The 16622-nt window shown below is 42.6% G+C and overlaps 1 protein-coding gene across 3 annotated transcripts in view; it reads left to right on the top strand.

Annotated features, from left to right (window-relative positions):
- The window catches only part of PRKACB (protein kinase cAMP-activated catalytic subunit beta), a 215188-nt gene that overhangs the window by 77698 nt on the left and 120868 nt on the right, over window positions 1-16622 (top strand). For 2 of the 3 annotated variants that reach the window (XM_085601938.1, XM_085601937.1), the window contains exon 2: window positions 10643-10704. In XM_085601938.1, coding sequence (XP_085458064.1) covers window positions 10643-10704 — 62 coding nt within the window. Of the gene's footprint in view, window positions 1-4; window positions 27-10642; window positions 10705-16622 lie in introns of those variants that run through there. The other variant, XM_085601939.1, reaches the window with a different exon arrangement.

Below are 16622 nucleotides of genomic sequence, written 5' to 3'. Positions count from 1 at the left end.
GGAATCTTAGTCTTTCAACATGAACAGTAAGTAGAATGAAATATTTTTTATTCCTTTGAATACGCCAAAATTCTTATTGTTGTTATTCATGGTCTAATAATACTCCACAAGTTAGAGGGGGAAAAAAAAAAGAAAACCACGTATTGCTCGCCCTGTTATCGTTGACAAGCGTAGTAAAAGTGCCCATGTTATTCCTGTTAATTGTATGTTGTTCTCGGCTCAATCATTTGGCCTAGTTAAGCGATTTTCAAGTCAGTTCCCATATCTGTCCATTTGAAGTATTTGGTGGTTTGGCTAAACATATGAATTTTAAACGACTTCTCTTGGAAGTTGTATCATGCACATTTATTTTCGAAGTTAAAAGGAACGCTATAAACGTGCATTCGTGTTAAATTGCTTCAGTGTAACCTTTAACATAAAGGTAAATGTCATAATATACATTTGTATGCGTAAATGTCCTTTGTTATGTTCCGCATGTTAATAGTGCACATTTGTATCTGATCCATTAGAAGAGCCAGGTGGTTTTAAGTGTAAGAGTGAAAAGAATGCGTTTTTTTGAGAATTGTAAATATGCCTTTTTTTATAGTGGCTAATCGATTTTTTTCGGTCTATGAGCTATTCCGAAATATATGGTGGAAATTCAGAATGTATATTGGCAAAATAATTATCGCCCAGGAGTATATTAGATAGTGTGGTTACTCTGCTGTGTATTATATTCAGGGCAGTTTTGGCATTATCCGTTATCATCGATGTTGTATCAGGAACCCTTGCTCAGAATGCTGTCATTCTTAATTATAAAGACGTTTGAAAGGGCAGAGATGTGTTTGTGTGTGTGTGTGTGTGTGTATGTGTATATATATATATATATATATATATATGTGTGTGTGTGTGTACATGTATGTATATATGTGTGTGTCTGTATGTATGTGTATCTATATGTATATATGAATGTATATGTATGTATATTTGTATATGTATTCAGCAAAGGAGAGAAAGCTTGGCTTTATACATATTCTGCTTTACCTATATATGCTGATGAGCTGCATGCACTTAAATGGTGGTACCACCCACACTGGAGATGTTTCGTCTTATTTAATGCTGTGCACCCCTAATTGAAGGGAACACTTCACCTCTGTGTCATTCCTGGATCAAGGGCACCTGATGCTCCTGTGTCTAGATAGCTTCTAGAATTCTACCACCACCACCACTTTTGCCTCACCAAATTTGCGGCTAGAGAAGTGAGTCAGTACACCATAAACTGTGGTTAATGTATTTCAAGATGGGCAAGTCAGCTGATGTTTCCAGATGTGGGACAGACATTTCAAGGAGCAGTTGATTGAGGGGCTCATAGTGTATTTTACTCCTCCTTTTTCTTGAGGTTGAGTGCGCCACGTTTTGAGGTCCTGCATCTTCTTCCATTTTCATTATAAATCTAAAGTGTGATTCAATATTTTGGTAGGTAGATCTATAGCAACCCACTGAGCTGGGCTTCAAATATCAGGGCAAGCATTAGTTCAAGACTGTCCCCTCTCCCATTAATTGGTTCATTAACTAGTTGTGTGAAGCTATGAAGTCAAAGTCTTCGGCAATGGTCTGCCTACACTTCATTGGATGAATTGTCAGCTCTAATACTCAGATCTACGGCTTGATAGTGTACATTGTCTGAGAACCAGATCTGATGGGAAACATGGCAAGGCAGGTTTTGGTGAATGACAGAAAACGACACAAAATAGGTTGTTGTTTTTGTGACCTGCTTGGTTAACAAATATTTGAATGAAACTGAGGTTTGAAATGAATAGTTTACCTGACAAATTAACGTAAACCAGTGCAATTTCTTCTCCTTTTACTAGACCGGATAGGGAGGGAGGATATAACTATGTTGGGCACTGAAAAGTTGTTAAGCTTTACCTCATTCATGGCCAGGAAGTGGAAGGCATTGTTCAGGATAAGACAATGAATGTTAGACATTTTCAAGTGTTGGAAGGCACATCTTACTTTGAGGAGGGTGCCCATTAAGCTGGAGAGGAAGAGAAGACCGAGTCACTACCAGATTTCTTTAGACGGGGGAGGGGTGGAATTTAAAGATGACAGCGCAAGGATATGTGCTGGCTGTGTGAGAAGATATGTGCTGGTGGAAAGATCTACATAACCTTATTTTGGCGCACATGTTTATATCTGAAGTAGTCCATCTAATGACATTGCTTTTTACTTGTTGAAGTTATGCTTGAATGCCAGGATGTTAGACTGGTTTACCTCAACTATTATCACCACTGTATTATAGCTGTGTTAAGTAATCGATTAATTATGTGCCTGTGAGGAGACTACTAGCTTCTGGCTGCCATGAATCATCAGTGTTGTAGAAAGTGAAACAGTTTGCATGAAGGTCCTTTCACTTGCTTTGATGCCTGTGATGTAGAAAAAGTTTTATTTCTCTTTTCTCGTACCCAGTTGAAGTTTACAGATGAGTGATGGAGGATTTAATTGTTGAATTGACTGTAATTGGTAAACCAAACATCAATAGTAGTGTTCATGATGCAAGTGCAGACTGTGCTTGGAGTTGAGGTGGTTGAGGACATAGACATCTTTATGTCTGCTTCTAAAAGCTTGGTGCCATTCTGAATGATAACTGTTGGTCGCATTTTAATTCAATACAAGTCACTTTCAGTTGTCTTGGCAGAATTATTGCGTAGACCAGTTTCACAATTAGGTAGACTCTCCCATTTCCCTGGCAAATAAGTACAAGGCTTAAGTTCTGTTGCGCAAAAGTGGCATTTGAATCGGCCCACTCCTCGAATGGTATTTTCTAGTGCTCATGAATGGGAACGTCATTGTCCATTATACCATTTCCACAGTGGTTCTGTATGGTGTTTGTTTGATTTGTTTGGATTGTTTGTGGATGGAAGTTAGACCAGCAGTGTTGAATTGTACAATCTAGTCATCACATTTCCCAAAAATTCAGGTGAAACTTTGGACATTAACTGGAGTACAGCAACTGCTTGGCAAAGAAGATGAGGGAAAATTCCGTTTAAGCCCTGCCTTTAGGATGCCACCTTCATTCTTGCAAAGTTGAGTGACTCCCTGGCTGGAGAAGTCTGTGACAGTATTGGAACACGGTGAACCTGAGGGACACAAAGCGGCTGTCTTTTTTTTTTTTTTGTTTAAAGAATTTTCATTTATTTTTCCCCAACTATTGCAGCATGAAATCAACGTTACATACAGTAGTCTCGTGCAAGAGAGCTAGGTAACTTAGGACGGTGCAGGAGAAGGTAGTTCCGCAGCATTTCACAAAGCGGCTGTCTTGCCGGTTTCTTTTAACATAACTTTCATATTCTCTCTTCACTGATTATTCCCTCTGTTTTTTAGAATATGTGATATGACGGGTTTTCCTTTTTTTGTTAAAACGGTTAGATTTTTGTGTCTATCATTATTATATTGATTTGGAGGAGTTGTTTACTTGGCAAACCTTCACAAAGATGCTGAATTGCAATAATTGGAAGACAGGTGATGGACAACCTAAAATACATTGCACTACATCTGCAAGCTCCAGATGGAGTAACGCATGAGATCGTTGATCATAACTAGGGCTCCTGGTTTTATGGATTTTCTTTTTTTAACATTTCCGTCGGTATTCATCCATATTTATTTTTGGAACATTTTATCTGTGGTTTGCGTAAAAATGAAGTAGTAAAACTGTACATTTCCATATTCATTTATCTAATCGACACGCATCATACTTTGGTGTCTGTCATGTTTTAGCTATTTAAGCTGCCAAATATTACTTAAAAATACGTCCACTGGTAAATATCACCATTATACCACAAATGTATGTTGACATATGCCGTTATTTAAAGAAATTTCATTCTGTTTTTAGGTCTCTCCTAGGCAGCACTTGCGCTGTCTATTCGAGACATGCTATACATTTCCCTTCATCAATTTCACATAGAGTGCAACCTAATCCGAAATTAATATAATAATTCTTTTGTCACATTTCAAAGCTACTAATTGTATTTTGAATGTTCTTGTGGTACTGTCTTGCATGCAATGCATTATGGGTAGGGTGAATTTACCATATCTTCAAAAGTTTATGATGCTCACTAGGGACCTCTAGGGGCAGCTTGCAGAACTGCACCTACCACATCTCACATTTATGTTATACCATCTAAATATTTCCCTTCATCAGCTCCACATTGAGTACAACCTAATCTGGTACTAATATAATAATTATTTTGTCACATTTCAAAGCTACTGACTGTGTGTATGGACATAGCAATTTGAATGTACTTGTGGTACTGTCGTGCAAGCAATGCATTATAGGTAGGGTGGATTTGCCATATCTTCAAAGTTTATGATTCTCACTAGGGATCTCTAGGGGCATCTTGCGGAACTGCACCTACCACATCTCACATTTATATTAGACCTTCTATACATTTCCCTTCTTCAGCACCACATGGAGTACAAGCTAATCCGGAATTAATATTATAATTCTTTTCACATTCCAAAGCTACTAACTGTATATATGAATATAGCAATTTAAATGTACTCGTGGTACTGTCTTGCATGCAATGTATTATGGTAGGGTGGATTTACCATGTCTTCTGCAGGGTGCAGTACCATATGTGACCAAACGTTTATGATGCCACTAGGGACCTCTAGGAGCAGCTTGCGGTACTGCACCTAGACAAGCACTGATGGTGCCTTGCTCACCAGGGACCTCTAGGAGCAGCTTGCTGTAGTGCACCTAGACTGAAAGTATGAGCTATTGGAATTGCATTATTATTTGCAACACCAATTCCGCAAACTATCAGTAATGCAAGACCTATTGCATTGCAAATGCTTGTTTCATTTCCCATGCTGTTGGGCTATAATTCATGATAAACAGCACGGAGGTTCACTTAAAGAAGCAACATTGTTTGTATTTATCCGCCTTAAAAAATATAAATGCAGACAGAAAACGCATTGTTTTCTGTCTGTATTTGTCTGTAAAAATCCGTAAAAACGGAAAACGGAGAGCCTTAATCATAACTTTAGATGGCTACTTACTTGTTAAGAGTCCTTTAGAAATCAGTGGCACAGAATGTTAAAGCCCCAGTGAGATTTTCTATGGCTGTAGTTGGTAAAGGTCTATCCACATCTTCCTGGTAAGGTTGCATAGGTCTACCAACATAGGTAGCCCTTCCTGAGCCTCGAAGACAAGCACAGAAGGAGCTAGTTACTTAGATGATTGTTAGAAAATGTCCCTCTCTGGGGGGTCGCCCCAAAGATTTTGCCTTCCTCCTCTTTTTCTGACCTCGGTTTTGTTGACTTTAGCCCTCTGAACACTTTACCACTGCTAACCAGGGCTAAAGCACATGTGCCCTCTCCTCTAAACATGGCAAAATTGGCTCATACCCAATTGGCATATTTAATTTAATTATGTCCCTAATAAAGCGCACTACATGTACTTAGGGCCTGTAAATTAAATGCTATGAGTGGGCATGCAACACAGACATGGCAAGTGAAACCTCTTGCTAGGCCTAAACCTTCCCTTTTAGTACATTAAAGTCACCATTGAGTAGGCCTTGGACAGCCCAGAGGGCTGGGTGCAATTTTTTTTAAAATGTAGGACATGTACGTTTAAGTTTTACATATCCTGGTAGTGAAAAACTCTTACATTTGATTTTCCCTATTGCAAGGCCTATCCCTCCCATAGGATAACATTGGGATCACCTTATTATATTTTATAAATGTAATTCTCAATTGTGAAGAGAGAGATTTTTGAAGTTTTCCGACACTGAACTCACAATTTAAAACCACAACTTATGGGGAAATTGGATTTTAAATTCCAGCTTGGCAAATGCCACTTTTAGAAAGTTTTATATATTCTGCAACAACAAGGGAACCCAAGAGAAGTCGACCAGGGACCTAGGGAGACAACTGTTTTCAACAACAGTGGTCCCCAGAAAGTGAAATGGAAACCAAAGGAATGAATATAGACTCAATCGTAGCTATGTTTAGTGGACTTGTCCAGCCGGGCAGAGGTCTGATATATACTTGTAGGTTTAGGATATAGTCATACAAAACAATACATAAAATGGGACACAATCCTGTGTCCTACTTAGCCAGTAGAGTACATAAACAAGGGAGAAAACTAACAACAGGGGGCTCAGGCAAAACTTTTCCGGTTTGTTACACAAGGAGGATATACAGTGTTAAAAGAACAAATCACTACAAAACACCTTTACAGCGGAATGAACAAAAGGTTTTTTGCGTATAAGGTGTATTAGGGTGTCGACGGCGTTTCGATCCGTTTGAAGAATGAGCAGATCATCATCAGGACTTAAATAACATGCTGTTAGATAGAGCCTCATTAGCCGCAATTCCAGAATGGGGGAACTTGGGCGGGGAGACGAGGGCTGTTATAATGGCGGCTCCAGATATGATGAATTCAAACTCTGATACGGGGGGAGTCGCCTTCGCGTACTCCAACGGCTCAGTCGCCAGTATGTTGCAGGGAAGTTGCACTTCCAAGGAAGATTTGTGGGCTCTGAATGAAGAAGCACCTTGGGCCTCGCATAAAGCATCCAGGAATTTTCAATATGCCTTAAACCTTGTATATCTTTTCTTTAATAAATCTCAGTTTTTGTAATAAATGTGTACATAACATTATTTTATGTCTGATAACTTTCGTGATGCATACAGTTAATTGTAAAATGCATTATGGGTTGACAACTGTGGTGCTTGTCTTACAGAGACTTATCCAGCACATTTTGAATGTCTTATGCAGTATTTTTCCAAGACGATAGAGTGTGAAATGGACAACATAGTAGGGTGCAGCGCAAGGTATTGATCAAATAGTGGGATGATAATTAAGACCGCATAATATCAGCTGAAAGTCTCCACTGCATCTTACTTAGGGCCAAGGATAGGGAGATCCCGAAGATTCACTCACACACAGCAGATACATGTGTTTCCCTAGGGGCTCATGAGTACTGTCTCTTGCATGATTGAGCCCAAAAATGGCATACTATAGACATTTGTTGATGTACCATGTGTAATTAGCACAATGGGGCATGCCCCTGTCTTGATGCTTTCCCTCACAGTTGCAGTAGTTCTTGGCAAATTGTGCGGATTGTTGGCATGTTGTTATCTAATTGGCTTAATGCAAGACCTTTTTGGTATATTTTGGATGTCTGTTGCAGTACAGAGCCTAACATAGCCATTATGCTAATCATTCTTACATATAGTGGGTATCGGTAGCATGATGTTACCCATACCCGGCTTAATACATGCCCTGCCATAATGTTTATCTTTGTTAAAAGCTGCGTTCTGTAAATGGCCAAACCTCTTGTATTTGGACAATGTTGCATTTCAAAATAGGGATTTGTTTCAGAAAAAGTAAATGGAAAAGAATAGGCTAAATTATGCATTTGAATTTCTACTTATTTGAATGATTATGCGCTGTGTTGAAAACTCCAAAAGAACAGATCAAGCAGAATTGTTGTTAGGCTCATACGCCTACTTGTTAAGCACCATGATGATGACATTGGCACACAGTTCCCAAAATACAAAAATTGTGAGATGAAAACAGAATGCCTTGTTCTTGAGCTAATCAGAAGTGATATGAGTTCTAAAGGGCAAATTCATTTTTTGAGCTCTTACTTTAGTTGCTTCTCTCCAGCATATGAGCATTGATGTTCTATTGTGTTGTTTTCCTTATATGTAGCATGCCATCTATGCTCAACTGTTTTTCTTTACAGCGAGGAGCCGTGATTTATTTGACCCATTTTCCAAGTGGTTAGCGGAATTTGAATGTAAATGTGATAGATGCATACAGGCATACAATGAAAACTATCAGAATATAAATACTTTTTTCTCTATAAAAAGTTTGACAGGGTTCCTTTATGGAACTGGTTATGCTGCTCTGACCGTGCTTTTGTTACGATTTTAACTTATGTGCTGCTCTGTGTGGTGACTCTCACCTGTGGGGTTTGACTACTACTTCCTACCTTTATATTAAGTGTAATCGAGGCAATTTCTATGACAATAATGCTGGGCAATATAGATTTTATTGGCGAATACCCAATGCCGTTCAGGAACCTGGGGGTAAACAATGTACTTAAAGACAGCAATAGTCCCTGTGCTATACAGTTGAGACCGAAATCTTTGATTCAGTCAGTGCCATAATAAAGTTAAAAAAATGAATGAGTATGATATGGCAGTGATTAGGGATGCTCAATGCTGTAGTTATTTAATCAATGAAGGACTATAATCACAATATGATGTAAGAATCTAGTTAGTGTAAAAACAACACTGTGCAAATAAATCTGCATAGTGTATACAAGAAAATACTCCAGTCTGGGCACAAAATGTAATGTTTTAAAAACAATCTGTGTGCCAAATTGCACATGTTTCTCCATTCATGAAAACAGGGATCATAGAGCAGAAGTGGTCAACAATTCAACACTATATTTTTGGAGGGTTACCTCCAGGATTGAAACAATAGGAAAAATTCCCCAGGACATACACTAAGGTGAAAGAAAATAATGGAGAATTATGAAGTATATGGTATACACATCCGTGGAATAAAGCAACTGGTATATCAGCACAGGCACTCGAGGAAGATCAGAAGGTCCTGCTTGCTGAAAAAGAAAGCGAAAATTAAGAGCCAATTTTGCCAAAATTAGAATAATATGAGCGTGACCTGCTGTGTGATGCAGCATTCTGTTAAGCTACTTAAAAGGGGCTGTGATGTGCATAACAAGAAAAGAAGCTGGTTTGTGGTTGCACGAAATAAAAGCATATCAAAACAATCTGCGTGGAAAACAATAGGCAAGCTGAATTTCTCATCAAGGATAATACATTAATACTTCAGTGAAGTTTTACCTTTAACATAAAGGTATTTGAAAAAGTGCTGCTGGGGAATTATATTTTGGACCACCCTTGGTCGCTTGACCATAAATGTGTGTCTGTATAATGGATACATAGCAGTGGTAACAGCGGATCTGTTATAAACGAACGGTATCTACCTATAGATTGGAAAAAGGTGCCCATCCAACTGGGTCAAGCTCAACAAAAGAAGGCTGCTGAAGGCGATACCTGTAAACTTAAGAGTCAGGACATCTTTCTCTTCGCCCTTTTAATACATTTATGACACAGGAGGATTATGTTTCAAATCTTAATCTTGAGTATGTGTGCAAGAGTTGGAGACTAAACCTACTATTTTTAAAGTGTTTTCAATATCATAAATTTGAGGTAGTCCGATATTACTTAGCAGATGAACCACCAAGTCCCCAAGGGATGGATTGCTGTCACCCAAAAATAACAGAGGCCCAAACCCCAGTATTCAGTGTTAAGCAACTATGGTGTGTACTGAGTGACATCCACCCAGAAGTGACAGATGCGCTACCGCCGATATGCACTGTTAGGAAACCAAGTTGGGAAGTGTGTTGGGTGTTTATTCCACTACACACCTGCATTTCACCTTCTCACTGACACTATAGTTTAGCTATTTGTTTGAAAAATCTTACCACAAATTTAGCGGTCTGCATAAGCTTGTCAGTGCGGTAGATTGGATGGAACAACTTGTTTTATTTAAACAAAACATTTTTTTATGGTGAAAAGCATAGAGCAAGCACAACTCTGCTTTCCATGTGTTAGTATAGTTTTATTTTAAAAGGGATTTGTAGAGCGCAAACAAAGCATCAAGGCGCTAATAGCGTTTAGTCCTGGGGGAGGAAGCACAGCTGAAAGGGTGTTCAGTGACCTTGAGCCTCCTTTAGAGGGTGAAGAGGCAAGTTTTTTTTAAGGCCATTTGGAACGGAGTATGAGCCTGGAGGCTCGTAATGAAGTGGTGAATAGAGTTACAATACCTGGCTGCTGCCCCTTAGAGCACTCTACCTCCCCATCTTGCCTTTCAAAATTTGGAGACAGCAACCCGGTTATTGCTTGAGGACTAGAGACATCTGGAGGGAGAGTACCATTGAAACATGGTTTTAAGACCTGTGGGCCCAGTATTATGAAATGCCTTGTGAACAATACATAGACCTTTAAAGACAATGCGTTTGTTCTCAGGTAGTCAGTGGAGCTTAGATATCCTTACAGAGATGGATTTGTATTCGGGAATATTGAGATGTTGATGTTGCATTTTGTACCAGTGGCAACTTGGCTACATCAGTCTCCATAAATTTGGTAGTTGACACAATGATTTTTGTGTCATCTGTATACGAGAAAGCCTGAAACCCAAAAGACCTTATAAGCTTAGCCAGTGTGGTGACATAGATTAAATAAGGTCGGGTTCAGGGACGAGTCCTGAGGAACCCCCACATGGCAAGATGAGAGGTTCAGAAAAGAATTGATCTAATATTGAAAACTATTTGAGTCTGAAAGCTATTTTATGCATGCATCTCGTTATACACCTCGGAGTCTGCGTGCCTGCTCATTATATTTGATTGCTGCCATTTTTGCAGTTCTGTCATATGAGATTATGTAGTCAATCTGCCTGTTGTAGACACTGGACCCTCCTTTTAGAAGAGTAATATGGAACTTAATGTTCTTTCTTAATATTCATTTATAATAAGCCATTCTCTGTTACTAAAGTTGTTTTAGAATCTGACCATTTATGTCTGCTGAAAATGCTCATGTGTAAATTATTTCCTTTTTTCAGTGAAAGAATTCTTAGCCAAAGCCAAAGAAGATTTTTTAAGAAAATGGGAAAGTCCCCCTCAGGTGAATTCAGTTTCCTATTATTTAGTATTACTGAACTGTTGTTTGTTGTTTTCATTGGATTTATGTTCAAATTTGTCAGCATTCACAAATTGTAGAAGATATTAATTGGTTGTTCAGTGATTCATCTAAGCTCTGATTGTAAGTATAATATGGCACAACAAGATCTTTTACTTTTAGATAATCCTGCTTGTTATGCTGATATTGCAAGTCTCTGAATCTTGTTCTGTCGCCTAATAAATGCAGAGCCGAAGCATATTAATGTCTGTTAACTTACAATAACTCCTTTGCGTCTTCTGGTGTATTTTATTCCTTCTAGTAGAGGATTATGTGCACATAATCAGTCCTGTATCTCATGCTGTCCTTGTGTGTTATATTTTCATTTTGAACTCTTGTCTCTCGCCCTCTCCCTTAATTGTTTTTTTTCTCTGTTCCTGTCTTTGCTTTTAGCCCGGTGATAATTTTTTAAAATATTTGTTGAAAGTTGTCAAAACTTACAAATCAATCATGGCAAAGAAAAGAACAAACCTAGTGAACTTGCGATGTTTGGGTACACAACCAGTATTCGTTACGCCACGCCTTCACCCACCCTACCCTTCTGTACAGCAAATAAGGCGTTCCCCACTTCAGTATTTTTCCCAATAGCCTACTCGGTCCCAGGTCTAGGGTTCCTTACCAAATCTTAAAGCCTTTCAGAAGCTTTGAGCATACCCCACCTCACAGGTATGATGTGTTGATTCCAGTGCATACTTTTTGTCTTGGATGGGCCTCCCCCCAATAGACACAGTTTTATTATATTTCTTGAGGCAGCCTCTCCCCTCAGACACTATTTTTCTTTCAGTCTGCATACTTCCATTCCCAATGTCAACTTTTTGAGTGTCGGGCACATCTGCCTAACCAATTTCTGGGTGATCACTTTGCCAGTATAAACCCCAAGTTAATCAACAACCTCTTATGTGACCTTGCCTCTGACTCCCTCTATATACCCAACAATAACAGAGAGAGCTGTGCTTCAATTGTAATACCTGTAGCGTCCTTTATCTTATCCACCGCTGCTTCCCAAAATACACTTGGGACTGGACAGCTCCAGAACTTGTTCAGTAAAGTCCTTCTTAGACCACAGTGTTGCAGGCATCTGTTGTCCCTTGCTCTTGCTATTTTATACAGTAGAGCTCTGTTATAATACACTCTATGCAGAATTTTGAGTTGGATGAGGCATGAGGTTGCCCTAATATTCACCGCCCTAGGGAACTACAGCGTGTCCTGCCAGTCATCATCATCCAATTCTCTTACATCTGCATGCCATCTGGTTTTAAGACTACCAAGGTCATGGGAGATGGTCTTCATAGTCATATGGCCATCCAGCAGCCTCTTCTCCAATGTGGAGTCCTCTTTGGTCTCCTCAGGAGAGATCATCGCATGTAGGGCTTGTCTCAATTGGAGATATTTAAAAGACTGCTTTGTCACCATCTGGTACTCCCTTGATAGGAATTGGGGTAAATCTCTTATCCTACCCTAAATTCCTCATTAGCATATTACACCTGGATATCACTCTCACTGTGGCTGGTGGGGCATCTGCACCTAACTTGTCCCCATACAATATATAGAGGTATCCCTTCTGTCCCATACTATCCCAGTCCATCTGAAAAGCCGAGTCGTCAAGGAGACCTCCGGGTTCGACACATACAACAGTATATCATTGGCATATAGAGATATGCGTTCTTCACAGGATACTCCTCATCTCCACCCCCACACCTGCGCATCCACGCTCACCTGTTCCTCAAGAACCTCTATTTCCAATGCACAGAGCATCAGAGATAAGGGGCAATCCTGCCTAGTGTCTCTCTGGATGGGAATGTCCCTGGAAACAGCCCCATTGACTTTTAACAGGGCTCTGGGGCCTTTTATAGAAGAAGGGTTTCCACTTTATAAATTGCAGCCCAAACCCTATTTTCATCAAAATGGCAAACAAGAATGGCCACTCAATAGATTAAAACACCTTGTGAACGTCTAGTGATGCCAGGGGCACTTCAAGCCCCTCTGCCCCCTTTTAAACACAAGGGGGAAGAAGGTAGCACACTACCTCTCATCCCATCACAGTACACCCCATTGCATTCTGATAAATGCAGTACATTTACTTCAAAGTTGCTGTCGTTTTTTCAACAAAGTTGGTGCAGGTAGTGCTGTTAGCTCTAGACACATGTCTCTGGGGTTAACCTTTCATAAGTAGAGAGCAGAAGTAGTATAGAGCAGAGAAAAATCATCTGGTGCTGCTAAAATGCTGCCCAAGTCTTCACACATGACAGTACCACTCCACAGGCACACAGGTGCATCCCACATGAGCTCGTCAGCTCTTTTGCTCAAGGGAACCTTTTAAACACTAGGGCGGAGAAGCACACTGCCTCGCATCCCAGTACAGTTCACCCCATTATGCTTACTTCAAGGTTGCTGTAGGTGGTCACCAAAGTTGGTGCAGGTAGTGCTTTTATCCCCAGACATGTATTTCTGGGTTTAGCCCTTCAGTAGGGCAGGGTAAAAAGCAGAGAAAAGTAATCTGGGGTTGCTGAAATACTGCCCAAGTGCCCCTCCGCCACCTTGCTGTTATTATAGAGCTGACGGAGATTTAGTTTGGTGGCCTTGAGAGGTATGAAACCATTCTGGTCTGGGTGTGCGAGCTCCGAGATGACCCGCCGCACTGCCCCCCCTTACGTTCCTCCATTAGCCAGAACCGTAGCTACATTTAGCATTGAGCTAGGGCAGTATGAGTCCCATCTATCTTTGGTATTACCTGGCTTGGGGATAACCACTATGGTGTCAGTGTGCACGTTTTTGGAAAGTTCTCCTTTCTGTACATCTCTATATACATTCCGTGTAACAGGTCTGTTATTCTACCAGCCATCCGTGTAAAGAGTTCCACCGGGAACCTATTCGGGCCAGTGAGTTCCCAGATTGTAAGTGCATGAGGGCTGCACATACTTCCTCTTGGGTGAGATCCCTATCCAATGGCAGGGCCATACACCTCCCTAATGCCCTACTGGGTCAATCACATATGAAAGTCTGCAGGTCCTGTGAAGGTGTTATGAGTTGAGTAAAGTTCCTGGAAGTAGACTGCCAGAGTTTCTGCTATGTCAATACTCCCTGTGATATGTTCGTCATTTGGAGTTGCGATCTCCCAGATGTGATTCCTATCCTCATCTCTTTCACTAAGCTATGGCAGGAGTTTTCCCGCCTTGTCTCCCGCCTCATATATTTGTTTCTGCTTTGCCAGGTACATCCTCTTGACTTTTTCTGTAGCTATCTGGGGGTATTCCTCCCTTTTGAGAGTAAGGCGTGCCTGTAATCTCTTCTGAGTGCGTAAGTATATGGTGATTTTTTTATTAATTCCCTTTCCAGGTCAAGGCTTGTCGTGAGATTAGTATTATTTACCTCAGTGTGACTTTATATGTTGCAGGGATTTGGTTTGGAAACAGAACTGTGCCTTGGGAGAACAGGACGTCAGGATGTAGAGGCTGAGTCTCACTGCCACTTCAGAATCTGTAGGCCCAAATCCGTCTTGCTCACAGTGCCTCACCTGCACTCCTAACCTTCCAGAGTAACAAATGATTTTGGCAAACCTAGGCCATGAATTTCTAGTGGCCTAGGGAACAGTGAAAACATATAATCGCCTTTCATTCTCACTCATGAATGTCCATAGTAAACAGAAGAAAGACACGAATGACATTTACAATGTATTTATTGAAATGATCATAGTCTAGTTTGAAACAGGTTTGCTGCGATCAGTAAACAAATACAACTAAGAAAAGCAATTAACGGGAGCGTGGCTTCACGCTGAAGCGAGATGGCCGCGTAAAGGAGTAGCTCCGTCTCACACGCCCCCAAACCACATCATCTGCCACACATATCCGACCCCCGTACACTGGGACAGTTGCCCGCTGTGTACTGGACTTAATTGGCCCGGTCGCTGAGTCCGCCGGGACGGCGCAGAGCGAGTGAGAGGCTCAGAGTTTCTGCAGCCTACCCGGAGTGAGAGACCGGACCCTGTAGTGCTGGCGGAGCCCAAGAAGAGCGGGTGTGCGTGCGGCAGGGACATTCCGCAACGTCGGGGACTGAGGCCTGGTCTTGGAGGAGTGGCACCGGGAGTGTCACAGCGGTGATGCTTTCCCCATTGGAGATCCTGGGGGCCCGGGGAACATCGGGGCCTCCCCTGTGCCCGATTACAACTGTGGGGCCCATCGCATATCCTAGACTGGCGGCATGGCCCGCCCCGACCGACTGACGGCTCTGGCTGCCCCTTGCTGGACGGAGGGTCCCACCCCTGGGGCCTGCACTGCGGTGAGTCCACTAGCCCTGAATTTACTGCTAGAAGCGGTGGGTGTGAATCTTTGGCGGCGCAAACAGATTTCCATGTCTGGTGGGGGACTCGGACCATGTGCACACTGCTGCCCGCAACAGCGCCTGACTGGCATGCGGTGAGTGAATGAGATCCAGCCCGGTGGAGCACCCGACTCTCCGTGACTTTTTGGCGTTCAGATGGGTGCAGGCTCCTGAGTGCCCTTCACGACAGCGACCCGCATCTGCATAATCAGAGACACCGCTGCGAGACTTCACGCTACAGTTTCTGTGGGTTGGGGTGGAAGTCCTCCGCCCCTGCCCCCCCCCCCCCCCCACTTTTTGGATTCTTGTCCCCCTCATTGGGCAAAGAACGACAGCAGTGGTGCAGACCTTAGCTCCTGGTGGCCGGTGGGCCTGCTGCAGTGTAGAGGCGAGAGGCGGTGTGCTGCGTCTTCGGACTGCCACCCTGGGAGTGACGGGCGATGAGGTGCCACCCAAGGTAACAATTGCCAGAGGTTTGACCAGTGTGATCCGGGAACAGATAGGGGGGCGAGGAGTGCTGGACTCGTAAGCAGCATGAGTGGAAAAGGCACCAAGCAAATGCAATCAATCAATCAATCACAAAATTTGTAAAGCGCACTACATACCCGAGAGGGTTTCAAGACGCAGGGGGGGTGGGCTTCTGCTATTGGTCAAAGAGCCAGGTCTTGAGTTGTCTCCTGAAGGTCAGCAGGTCTTCGGTCTGTCGCAGGTAGAGGGGGGAGGGTGTTCCAGGTCTTGGCCGCGCGATGGGAGAAGGATCTGCCTCAGGAAGTAGTTCTCTGGATGCGAGGGATCGTGGCCAGGGCGTGGTCGGCAGAGCGGAGTTTCCTGTTAGGTACGTAGAAGGAGAGTCGACTGTTGAGATAGGCTGGTCCGGTGTTGTGGAGAGCTTTGTGTGCGTGGGTCAGGACTTGAAGGAGATTCTTTTGTCGATGGAGAGCCAGTGCAGGTTCCTTAGGTGGGGGTGATGTGGTCGCGGCGCGGGACGTCGAGGATCAGGCGTGCAGAGGTATTCTGGATCCTCTGTAGTCTGCTGATGAGCTTGGACGAGGCTCCGGCATAGAGGGCGTTTCCGTAGTCAAGTCTGCTGCTGACTAGGGCCTGGGCAACAGTTTTCCTCGTGTTTGTCGGGATCCATCTGTAGATCTTGCCGAGCATGCGGAGGGTGTTTAAACAGGTGGAGGAGACTGCGATGACTTGTTTGGTCATGGAGAGTTTCGAGTCGAGGATGACTCCCAGGTTGCGTACGTGGTCGGGGGGGGGGACCCCAGTGACGTGGGCCACCAAGAGTCATCCCATGCGGAGGGGTTGGATCCGAGCATGAGGATTTCCGTCTTGTCTGTGTTCAGTTTGAGGCGACGTCCTTCATTCCCTGGTGGAGGTTGGATTTGGCGGTGAGGGGTCCTTGGTGAGGGAGAGGATCAACTGAGTGTCGTCGGCGTAGGAGATTATGTTGAGGTCATGCTGTCGGGCGATGCGTGCTAGTGGTGCCATGTAGACGTTGAACAGCGTCGGGCTGAGGGAGGATCCTTGAGGGATGCCTCAGA

This window comes from Triturus cristatus, chromosome 4_2 (assembly GCF_964204655.1).
Source record: "Triturus cristatus chromosome 4_2, aTriCri1.1, whole genome shotgun sequence".
Taxonomy (NCBI): Eukaryota; Metazoa; Chordata; class Amphibia; order Caudata; family Salamandridae; genus Triturus; species Triturus cristatus.
This window is presented reverse-complemented; position numbering and strand designations above follow the sequence as displayed.